The sequence below is a fragment of the Filicampus tigris genome, chromosome 8 (assembly GCF_054856515.1).
Source record: "Filicampus tigris isolate MCC_2025a chromosome 8, RoL_Ftig_1.0, whole genome shotgun sequence".
NCBI classification, from domain to species: Eukaryota; Metazoa; Chordata; class Actinopteri; order Syngnathiformes; family Syngnathidae; genus Filicampus; species Filicampus tigris.
In genome coordinates, this window is record NC_141224.1 from 21,422,567 (window position 1) to 21,434,723 (window position 12,157).

Consider the following 12,157-nt stretch of genomic DNA (forward strand, 5'->3'; position numbering starts at 1 on the left):
CATGAGGTCAAATTGGAACAATTCTTAGTGCAAACAGCAGTTTGAGATATGAGTTGTATTTGTCTTTCCTGTAACGCATTTATGGATGTCCTGTCTGCTATAAAAGTGTCATTTATTATTAGGGTTACGTCATTTTATTTTGAGCCTTGAAACATGGTACATTCAAATAGTTAATGGTTTTTCTTTATCACTCTTTTAGGTGGTGCTATGCAAGTTCCATTCAGTTTTTCTGTCTCAAAAAGGTCAGGTGTTCACGTGCGGACATGGACAAGGAGGGCGGCTTGGCCATGGAGATGAACAGACTTACCTGGTGAGACTTATTTGGCAGAATTTTGATTAAAAGCTCGAATCAAAAGGAAGGCTGTCCTTGTTTTATGACGGAGTTCTCCTGTATTCCTATGACAGCAGTCTAACAAATCTGTACGTGAGTCAAAATATGCCATAGTCTTATCGCGAACCTACCAACATAATAGTGAAAGTCTTAATGAGTAAATATTTGTATGAAAAACCTAAGATTGTTTTACATCAAAACTTGGTCTCTTATTGTCAGTCAATTATGTGCCCAGGGATTGCTGGATAACTAATCCAAGGGGTACCCAGCCCCTTTCACAAAGTCAGCTGCGATAGGCTCCTGCTCACCCGTGACCCTAATGAGGACAAGCGCCATAGAAAGTGCATGGATATGGATGCATTAGTGTACACGTGGAACCGTACTTGTTTTGCAGGCTGAATTGGCACCACACTAGTTGTCTTGAATAACACACTTTCCTGAGTGCTTCTCAGTTTGCTATCCTTACTTGCTTCATTACTCCAATTCCACATAATCGACAAAATTCCTATTAAAAAAAAAAAAAAAGAAATCAATTCATAGTGCCTGTCCTAGCTGCGTACAAAATATCTAAGCAGCATTTACTCCAGTTTGCACAAATTCTGCTTCACCATTTTCTCACTTTTACTTCAGGTTCCCCGAATGGTGGAGGGTCTGATGTCCCACCACTGTTCTCAGGTGGCAGCAGCAAAAGACCACACAGTGGTGCTGACTGAAGAAGGCTACGTTTACACATTTGGGCTAAACACTTTTCACCAGCTCGGTTTGGCTCCTCCACCAGCTTCAGCACATGTCCCTAAACAGGTGAATATGGTATATTAGAATATGTTGAGCCTTGCTTAAATGATGTCATCTATTCACATTCAGTAATTATGAATGCATGAGTCGACAAATGCCTTTGTCTTATTTAGTTTTGTCTCATTTTTTTATATGTAGGTGTTTTCCAAGACATTAAAAGGGAGGACTATAATTGGAGTTGCAGCAGGCAGGTTTCACACAGTGCTGTGGACGAGGGAGGCAGTTTATACAATGGGACTCAATGGAGGGCAGCTTGGTAAGATGTGAAAATAACTGGTGTAGTTAGGTGACATATTATAGCGGTTAAAGATCATCCATCTCCTTACTGTGTTAGATTGAAGGATAAAACTTTGCAATTTTTTATCAATTGTGGAGTGTATTACCTTGTCACAGGTAAATGTTATATACTCATTAGGATCCTGTGTACTGTATATCCTGCTAAGACCCTTTCTATTTACATAATAATAATAATAATAATACAAAAAAACAGCAACAACAATTGGTGTATTAAGGCCCAGTGTATGGTTTGGTTTTCAGGCTACCTATTGGACCCCAATGGGGAGAAATGTGTAACAGCCCCACGGCAGGTGTCTGCTCTACACCACAAGGATGTCACCATAGCGATGGCTGCCGCAAGTGGTGGCGCTACTGTGATTGTGACCGAGAAAGGAGATGTCTACCTGTTGGCTGACTACCAGTGTAAAAAAATGGCTTCAAGGTAACAAAAAAAAACACCCATCTCTGCAAAAGTGAAATATCTTACACAATCGGTCATCATTAGTGGTTCATTTGGCTGCTGACGGAGGATACCGGTAGTTATTAAAACTGTACATACATGCTCTTTGGCATACTGTATCAAATCCCTGTTAATTACAACTGTAACTAGTTTGGACTGTCTGGTCTGACGGCATGCATACTTATTAAACCACCTGCTTATCACAAGTTGGCAGTTTCTGGTTGTGTTTGAGGCCATGATGATTGTCTGGTCTTGGTCCCGTTCAGGCAGCTCAATATCAAGAAAGTCCTTGTCAGTGGTGGAAACCTCGACCATCGTGTGAATCCCCAGATTCTAAATGAGTGCGGGGGAGAAAAGTTGTCCATCTTGGCTTTGGATGAAGCTGGTCGAGTAAGTGCAGAGAGAAGTAAAAGAAGAAATTGCTTTCTTTTTTCAACTGAAATGACAATGACAGCATTTCTTGCTAAACCATGTGTGTGTCTTTTTACAACCATGTGACCTCAGTTGTGAGGAAGTCAAGTAAAGGAAATTTAAGTCAAAGACCAGATGAGGAGTTGATTTTGAGTGCTATGTATGTCTCGTTTTGTAAAGAAAAAGAAATGTTTCACCTGTTCAACAACTATGGATGCGTCTTCACATGACACCCATTGACCCAGGAAAATGTACATAGTACAATGCTACCACCTACTTGGCATATTGGCTGCAGAAAAATCAGCAGACACTCATGTTCATTGCATTTGATGTGATACAGTAGGCCAGAATCAGTTTTTGAACGTAAACGTGTAGTGTTAATGTATTAAGGCTGTTTACAATTTTTACCATAGGTTTGCTGTCTCTACTGTTATCTAACCCATTGGTGCATAGCAGAAAGTTATACAATTCCATCCAGCCTTGTCTCGATGGAGGCCTATAGATGGAAATGATGACTAAGATTTTTGAGTAACTTCTGTGTTTTTCCATCTCTGTCAGGTGTTCTGCTGGCGCTCCTCAGGTAGCTCGATGAGACAGTGCCGGTGGGCGTATGGGCGCCAGGTTTTCATGTCCGACATTGCTCTCAGCAAAAATGGCATGATGTTTGTGACTCAGGAGGGGGAGGGATTCAGTGGCATGTGGGCCGGAGAATATAAAAAGTATGGCGAGAAAAGAGGTAAGTTGAGTCAAATACAAAAATACACTTACATCAAGTGCATATTGTAAAGTTGTTAAATTAGCATTCTATCAAGCTACGGTACATATTTATTGATTACCCTACCCTTACTACAGTGAAAATGATATATTGACTTGTTAATTTTTAAAATTATGTGTAAAAATGTGTTGTGCATATTCAAATAATTTTTATGCATGTATTCTTACATCAGAGATGAGTGTGGAGGTTTGTGGACATTCAAATGTTGGCACAGTGTTTGAGCGAATTCGTTTGGAAAAGCTCCCCTACGTTCACAGAGCTGTCAGTATCACCATGGACTCCAGCGGTCGAAATTTTGGATTGCTTCAAGTTGATCCCAGAACAAGGTACGGCATCATTGTATTGTATAACTGTCCAGGCGATCATTCCTGGACTCTATTGGAAAGCAGTGATGCTAGCGCAACTTAACTCATTCAATTCCAGATGAAGTTCTTCAATGGAGGAACCATTTTCCAGCCATTTTCGACCATCAAATGAGTTAAATGCTAGAGGGGGCAACAATTTTTCATCAGTGGTACTGGGGGGTCCACATGGGACCACACACCTCCTAACCTGATGTCTGACACGAATGCAATTTTTAATGTGAACAAAATATTTTTATAATACAGTTGACTCCTGCATTATTCACAGATCAGCATGAGGGGATTCATATTCCCAAATTTTTTTTCCCCCTAGTTTTTCATATGTTGTTTTTTCCTGGATTTTCTTTCCCCAATTCAACCCCCGCCCTTTTCCTGAATATACAGGTATATATTTGATGCAAAAGTCTACTGTGCGTTCGGTGTCTACATAGCATAGGTCACTAATATTTGCCTACACATCATCAAAAAGGCTACAGTTCTGTCAGTAGAAGAGGTGTGGAGCATTTACTAAACTGACCCATCTCCATGTAAACAAGTTTTTTTCTGCTCCTCATTTTGACGAGGTGCGGTCTATTATTCGACTAAACCACCTGCAAAATTCTGCGTCTTTATTTTTGATAGGCTGCTACGTCAGCACTTCCAAATATGGGCACACTGGCCACCGGGGTGCTGTAATCTTGTCTATATTTCCTGCTGCACAACAAGCCTTTCACATGGAGAGTGTGTAGTGTGAAGGTTCTGGATTTCTGGGTTCAGTATTATATCATGGATGCTTCCCACTACTTTGTGTCCAAAACTACTATTTATTTTGAAAAAAAAAAAGTTAAATAGAAAGACTTTTAAAAATGGTGTTTTCCTTTGTTCCAGTTTATTTGAGATTCCCAGCATTTCTCCATCCTCCTTTGCCACACACTTCCAGAAACTTCTGGAGGAAGCAGATGAAATGGACAGCATCCATGACGTAACACTTCAAGCCGGCAATCGCACCTTTGCAGCCCACAAATACATCCTGTCCATGAGGTCTGAGTTTTTCCGGAAACAGTTTATGGCTGAGCGTTGTGGAATTGATGAGGAGCTCGATAAAGAAGTGAGGAAGAGTGAAGACGCTGTGGGCTGCGACTTGTTCGTTTTAGAAAACATTCCACCGGACATGCTGGAGTACGCCCTGCACTTCATCTACACAGATAACTGTGAGCTACTGGTGCACGGGGCTCGACCTAGACACCATGGATCTCTGATGGAACAAAGCCAGGTGTGAAAAATAATTCATACCGTAGTTATTTTTGTTCCCTGTAGTTTGCCAGAAATCATTTTTCAGACCAGGTCAGCGTCTCATGTACTGTAGAAATTTCCTGTAACTGCTCTCTTTTTGTCTTGGGCAGGATTCAGAGGAGGAGAGGCTTATCAGCAACCTGCAGGTCTTGGGCCTTAGAGGTCGCTCAGCACTAGAAGTGTATCGCTCCCTTCCCCTTGCTGCCAAAGGAGATTGTAACAAGGCCACAAGCAAAGGCTCCAAATCTGGCAAGAAGGGGAAAAGTAAAGGTGACAAAGCTGCCCATGAAAGTGGGGTAAACCCAGTGAAAATCTTACAGGGAGTAGCAAAGAAGCTCGGCCTGAGCAGCCTCTCTGCACGGTGAGTTTTATGTTCTGAACACTACATGACATCTTATTTCTTTCTTTAATACTTATTTCTTATTTAATTCTTTATATTTTTAATCTACAGACTGGATGGTGTCAAATATGATGGTGGAAAAATCAATGTTATACACAAGAAAACTGGCAACAAACTTAAATTCTACCAGAAGAAATGGTATGTGTTCTAAAACTACTGTATATGTGCTATCCAGAGTGCCGTTTCGATGAATCACTGAGTGTAAAAAAAAATAAATAAAATAACATCCCTCCTTTCTGCTTCTGGCTTACAGTTCCTACCTATGTGACATTACGCTGAAATCAGAAGATGGCAAAGAGTTTCCTTGCCATAAAAGTGTCCTCTGTGCAAGACAAGGTATGAATAATCAATTAAAGTACACTCAAAAAAGGTTTGTATTTGTATGTGGATTTTGTGTTCAACTGGTAATATGTAGTCTTGACCACGTTCCAAATTATGCAAGTAGGTTTTTTTAAAGCGTGTAAGCAAATGGACTAAGCATAATTTTCAAGTCGTCAACAGTTACATTACAAACGTTATTTGCATGTTTTTAGACAAACCTCCCACTGATATTTTTTTCCAAAAATAAAAAAAAACATTTTTTGTTAAAGAGGAAATCAACCGAAACAATTTTTTTCAAGAATATTTTCTATACAGGCCCACCTGTTGAAACAAGGCATTCTGATTAATATTGCATTTGCCCCCTGAGATAGCTAAAACCGGGTGGATTTTGCCGCTTAAAAGGGACCATGTGTTGAATGTTTTGATTTTTCAATCATCATTTTAAAAACCCCACTATTCATTTCAACAATATGCAAAGTGGGCCTGCTGGGAACATATTCTTGAAAAAAACTATGCTAGGGTTGACTTACACTTTTAAAAAAAAAACAACAAGAAAACTGTCATCTATGGGAGATTTAAGATTTCTGTCACAGTTGATGACTTAAAAATTAGGCTAAGTGCCATTTTTATAGACCATGTATAGTTAAAAAAAAAAACTGCATAATTTGGAACGTGGTGTAAAATTATAGACTGTTTGGATCAAACCAAATTCTATAGATTTCTCTTATGGTTCATAAAGGTAAATTTCAGAAATCTTTTCTGTGAACATGGAGGCAACTTTCAGTACAAAATAAGGGGGAAAAAAAGGCCTAGAGACCGATTTCTGGTGCGGCAGTAGCTCATCTGGAAGGACTTGGGCTTTGGAATAAAGTGGTAAAAATGATCATACATTTTCAGAGAAATGCTAGTCTACCTCCTGGCTATTGTCAAGGAGCCCTTGAGCAAGGCACTGTCCACACCTCACCCAGCTCAAGACATTCACACAGTTTGCGCCTCCGTCTCACTCTGACGTCCCTCCCTGTATACCTCTGTGCATGTGATTGGGTTTTGTGTGTGCACAAAATATACAGCAAAATGTCAATTAAATGTACATATAATATAATCAGTATAATTAAATACAAATATATGTATATTATATGACAATAAAGAACCCATTTTTATATAATTATTTGGCTTTTGGATGGCGGCTCTGTCTCATGCTGTTTATCCACTTTCGGCTCCATGAGGCCAAACCTTCATTACCATGGCAGCTGGGGCGGAGCTACGATGCTGTGATTAGGCGGGTGGCTGCCTGTTCACAAGCAGCCCAGAGTCTGAGGCAGTCTCAAGGACAGACATTTTCACTCACTATGATCATCATGCTGCTGATTTGTGCAAACACTGCGGCTCTGCTTACCATTTGGCTTTGACATGATTAGTTTTTGTTGAGAAACTTCCTAGGGGGTGTGATTTGTGTAAATTAGGAAAAGGCCAGCCTGCAGAAGCATTTTTTAAATAGACAGCTAAAATGTACTTGTTTAATTTCTCGTTCTATGGGTAGCTTGGGCATGCACTAGGTTTGTATACAAGCATTTAGAAAGTCAATTTTAATTTGCCCTTTAAATGTGTTTTATGTTTCTGTCAATTTCTGCAGAATACTTCCACAGTATGCTTAGCAATCCATGGATTGAGGTGTGTTGTGCTGATTATTTTTTTCCTAACCATTTTGTCAGTGGGGCTAACCCATTGACTATACAATATCTTGGCATATTGTTGACATTCGTTCAAGGGCTGATGCTTTGTTGCCCCCCTCAGGCTACAGCTTGTACTGCCCTTCAGATGCCCACCAGCTCCGACATTCTGCTTGCCATTCTTGAGTATATTTACACAGATGATTGCCCCACCATTAAAGGTAACTTCTCACATCCCATGCTTGAAAGGTTTGTATTTACCTGGGCTATGAATACATTTGAAACAACTCTGCTGTTGTCCTACTTTTCACTCTAGAGTCTATGAATGTGGCGTTCGTCTGCAACGTGCTTGTTGTAGCTGATCAGCTGCTGATCACACGATTAAAGGAAATGTGCGAGGTTGTCATCACAGAGAATTGTATGTAACGTTATTATTTTGTTTAATTATTCCTCTTGATAAAATGTACTGTAACCCATCTTCCCTGCCCTATTCTTTACATAATGATCAACTTGAATAATAGAAATGTTACAAAACATTTTGATATTGCTGTGCAGTGGAGAATAAGCCAATGAATGACAAGTTATTGTAGTTGAAGCTGGGGAACTCGAGGCAAAACTTTTCTTTGCATTGTATTGTATATGTGCCATCACTAGTAGGGATGCTCCGATCGATCGGGCACCGAGCATGATCGGCCGATTTTCGTGAAAAATTACGTGATCGGAATATTCGATCAAAAGCCTTTTATTGCCAATCAAAACATCCGATCGCTCGCAGCTCATGCTTGGCTGCCGCGAGACAAAATGGCAAAAAAGTTGATTTGTTTAACACGCGACGACGTCCCTCCGTCCAAAAGCATCACTCGCGCCGCCCTGCAAGCAACCGCCCGCGCGAGCTACATTGACTCCAATTGAAACGCGCCGCCAGAAAGGCTCCCTTCGCAGCCGCGCCTCCGCTGCGAGCAGAATAATTTATTCGAGTGAAGCCTGCATGTGACTATTTTTTCTACTTTGATTATATTGTTAACCATGCAATGTTTAGATGGCATGTTATTTATTTGACTTTTTGCATAATTAAGTCTTTTGAGACTGATGATTATTTTTGGTTTGTTAAAAACTGTTATTAAAAGCTGATAAATTTAAGTTTTTCAGTTATCTTTGTGACTGAGTAATTGTTGTATTATGCCAGCAACGGTTTTGTATTTCTTCATGCGTTTGAAAATATATAGGATTTTAGTCAAAATTAGGGCAATAATATGGCTGTTTTTTTTTTTTTCTTTTCAGATAATATTGCATAGTAGCAGTCACTGTTGTGACCCTTTTGCTAATCAAAATTGCCACGGTGGTTGCTGATGGCTTGGCTTGGCTTGACTAGTGGTTGGATCGTGGTTAAATGACCAAATGTCCACAAAACCATTTCTTTTCTTCCTATTGTGTTGCGATGGGACCAAACTTCCGCTTTTGCCTTTTCCTGTTTTCCAATATTGAAACTACATAAGAGTCCACCTATTTCCACACCACCACGATCCCACTACACCACGGTCCAAAACCATTGGACAAATTTGGAGAAATTAAACAAGTTTCTTTTTTCTCTATTCCATTTTTGTCTTTCTTGTAGTAAAGGTAAGTACTCATGAGTCCACCTCTTCCAGAAAAGATCAGCTAAATACTGACTTTGTTTCCTTCTTCGTCTTAGATACACATCCTTCTTCTCGAAAAGTCCAGGGGGCAACACTGGCTTCCCTTTCAATAACAGAATGTGGTTTGGTGTTAACGGCTCAAGGTCATTGGGATCATCGGACAATTTTTGTTATAGGACGATCGTTGAGTATGGCCTCCGCTTCGCATAACGCCGTGTGAAATCCTTCATCGTCCAAACGTTGCTGTCGAAGCACAGTACCAAGAACTTTTCTGATCATACGTATGATGTGTTCCCAAATGCCACCATGATGGGATGCGGCAGGAGGGTTAAAAATCCATCTGATTCCTTCCTGTGCCATGGCTCTTTGAATGTCCTCGCTTCACATCTATTGGACCAAAATAATCCACACCAACATGTGTAAATGGTGGGAGATTTGAAATGATTCTTTCGGCAGGAAGGTCAGCCATCTTTTGCTCACCCACCTTTCCTTTCAAAAGTCTGCAGACGTAGCATTTTCCTATTATTTTCCTGGCTGCGGAATCAGCGTTTGTGATCCAAAATCTTCTCCTCAGTTTGGAGAGTACATAATTCTTGCCGTCATGGCCTAGCTGTTCATGAACATGTCGGAGTATGAGTGTTGAGATGTGTTGGTCCTTGGCTAAAAGGAATGGGTGTTTTGTTTCCTCAGGCATGGAAGATTTATTTAATCGTCCTCCAACTCTCAGAACACCTCCTTCATAAATCGGGTCGAGTTCGTAGATCGTACTCGCCTTTTTCACTTTAGACCCAGATGTGTGTGCAGCAATCTCATCATCAAATCTTTCCTTCTGGCTGAAGCGAATAATGGACAGTTCAGCTTCTAACAAGTCATCTACAGATAGTCTTTGGTCTCGAAATGTGGCTTTTAACTCTTGCATTTTTATATTCTGATCTGTCAATTGAGACAGGCTTTCAGAAATAAGATGCTTCCTGTTCTGATTTAAAATCATCAAAATCCTCTTGAGCTTGAGAAGCCAACCTACTGCCACTTTTAACCTTTTCCAACTGGAAAAGTGAGTGATACATTTTTTGGTTGCGTTTTCAACATTCTCGATGACGGTTGCATTTATTATGCAATTCCTTTTGACTTGCAGGTCATCGACAATCTCCGTGTCCACAGGGTACATCGGCCTTTCACTTTCTGCTTTCCACAGAAAGTTTGGACAGTCAATCCATTTTCCTTTAATCAAGTCTTCAATTTTCAGGCCCCTAGAGGGCATAGTCTGCTGGGTTCTGTGCGCTAGGGACGTATCTCCATTGAGAGATGTCTGAGGATTCTCTAATTATTGCTATTCAATTTGCAACCTTTTGTCCTCATTTTTTATATATTTTAGCACCGACGTGCTATCCGTCCAGAACTGTGACTCCTTCAAAGGCAGCTGGAGCTCCGAACGTAACATCTTATCCACTTTAATAGCAAGAACTGCTGCTGTTAGTTCTAAGAGAGATATAGTCACTTGTTTTAGCGGACCGACTATGGCCTTGCCAAGTAAAAAAGCAGTATGGACTACATTTTTTCATTTTGTCACTTGATGTAGGTAACAGTGCCATATGCACTTTCACTGGCATCAGAAAAATGATGCATTTGAGCAGATGCTATCCGACCAAAGTCTTGAGGCTGGAGACATCGGTTGATCTTGAAGTTTTCCACCTTCAAGGTCTTCCAACCACTTGCTCCATTTTTGTAGAAGGTATTGAGGTATCGGCTCATCCCAACCACACTTCAACCGACAAGTCCTGCAAGATCATTTTTGGCGGGATGGTGAATGGAGCTAATACTCCAAAGGGATCGTAAACTGAATGTATTTTGGATAACAATCCACGCCTTGTGTGTGGTTTGTCTTTGACGTTGAATTTGAATTTGAAGGAATCAGTCTCAATACACCACTGTAGCCCTAGTGCCCGTTCAACATCCAGTTTATCCCTGTCCAAATCCAATTCCTTGATGTTGTTAGATCCATCCTCTTCAGAAATAACAAACAACACTTCACGGCTGGCCCTGCGACTGGCTGGCGACCAGTCCGGGGTGTAGTCTGCCTTCGCCCGTTGACGGCTGGGATAGGCTCCAGCAACTCCCCGCGACCCTGTATAGGATAAGCGGTTTGGAAAATGACATGACATGACACTTCACGGCTGTTGCTGAGCCAGGTTGAAACCTCCGGACTGGCAGATAGCTTTGAGGTTTTGAACCATGACCATGGCCTCTTCTTCGGTTGGTAGATTTTTCAGTAGATCATCCACATAAAAAAATATTTTCACTGTGTCAGTCACTTCTGCTGGAAAGGTGTGGGCTTTATCCTCTGCAATTTTTCTTAATGCATAACATGCACAACTAGGAGAGGACACTGCTCCAAACAGATGAATAGTCATGCAGTATTGTACAAAGTCCTGCTTCAAGTTTCCTTCTGGCCACCACAAGAATCTCAAAAAAATCAAAATGTTGTGGATCCACTTTCACCTGATGAAACATTGATTGCACATCAGCCATGATAGCTAAGGGTTCCTGTCTGAACCTTGTCAGACCCCCTAACAACGTGCAGGTCAGATTTGGGCCTTGTAGGAGCTGACTATTTAGCAATGTACCTTTAAATTCTGCCCCACAGTCAAACACCACTCGCAGGTTACCCTTCTGAGGATGATACACACCATGTTGAGGGAGATACCAAATGTTCCCTTCAGCACGTTCCAACTGCTCCGCTGTAACCCTTTCTGCATAACCCTTTCCAATGACATCAGACAGGAAAGTTGAATATTCCTTATGAAACTTTTCAGCCTTCTGAAGTCTGCCTTTGAGTGACCTAAGACGTTTGGCAACAGAAACGTTATTTGGCATTTTTATATTTTCTTCCTTAAAAGGCAGTTTTGTCCTATAATGAGCATCTTTAAATTGCACAGAATTTTCCATTGACATCTCCTCCTTGTCATTGGCAAAGGTTTCATTGAAATCCTGATTGTATTGGTTTACCAACAATTGTTGGAGTCGGTCAATGCTGATCCTATTAACAAGTGCAGCAGGGTGGCCATTTTCACACTGTGTTGCACAGTTTCCTTGCAGAGGCCCATTAATCACCCAGCCAAGAAGAGTTCTGACGGCATACGGTCCCTCACCCCGACTGTTGATCACCTCCCATGATTCCATTACCTTTGAGGCGTTTGTGCCAATCAACAATTCAACATTGGCGTTGATGCGAGGAATACGCACATCTTTGAGATAAGCCCATTTGGTCAGCTCTTCCTCACTAATTAAGTTGTCCACCGACACCGGCATTTCTTTCTGTGTGAATGGGCTGATTAGCCGATGATACTGGTTATTGGTCAGACCAGAAATTTCCAAGCCCTCAATCATGAAACTTGGTACAGTTGTGTTGTGGCTCATAGTACATATGTTAATATTTGTTCTTTTACC

The 12,157-nt window shown here is 40.9% G+C and overlaps 1 protein-coding gene across 3 annotated transcripts in view; it reads left to right on the forward strand.

Annotated features, from left to right (window-relative positions):
* Positions 1 to 12,157, forward strand: part of ibtk (inhibitor of Bruton agammaglobulinemia tyrosine kinase) — a 36,093-nt gene that overhangs the window by 3,176 nt on the left and 20,760 nt on the right. For all 3 annotated transcript variants that reach the window (XR_015087840.1, XM_086038138.1, XM_086038139.1), the window contains exons 5-18: positions 200 to 310; positions 962 to 1,132; positions 1,265 to 1,382; positions 1,664 to 1,844; positions 2,129 to 2,252; positions 2,832 to 3,009; positions 3,221 to 3,374; positions 4,278 to 4,662; positions 4,793 to 5,043; positions 5,134 to 5,220; positions 5,336 to 5,418; positions 7,037 to 7,074; positions 7,198 to 7,294; positions 7,390 to 7,491. Coding sequence is in view for 2 of the 3 variants with exons in the window: in XM_086038138.1 (XP_085894264.1) it covers positions 200 to 310; positions 962 to 1,132; positions 1,265 to 1,382; positions 1,664 to 1,844; positions 2,129 to 2,252; positions 2,832 to 3,009; positions 3,221 to 3,374; positions 4,278 to 4,662; positions 4,793 to 5,043; positions 5,134 to 5,220; positions 5,336 to 5,418; positions 7,037 to 7,074; positions 7,198 to 7,294; positions 7,390 to 7,491 (2,080 nt within the window). In the remaining variant the exon portion in view is untranslated. The remainder of the gene's footprint in view (positions 1 to 199; positions 311 to 961; positions 1,133 to 1,264; positions 1,383 to 1,663; positions 1,845 to 2,128; positions 2,253 to 2,831; positions 3,010 to 3,220; positions 3,375 to 4,277; positions 4,663 to 4,792; positions 5,044 to 5,133; positions 5,221 to 5,335; positions 5,419 to 7,036; positions 7,075 to 7,197; positions 7,295 to 7,389; positions 7,492 to 12,157) is intronic.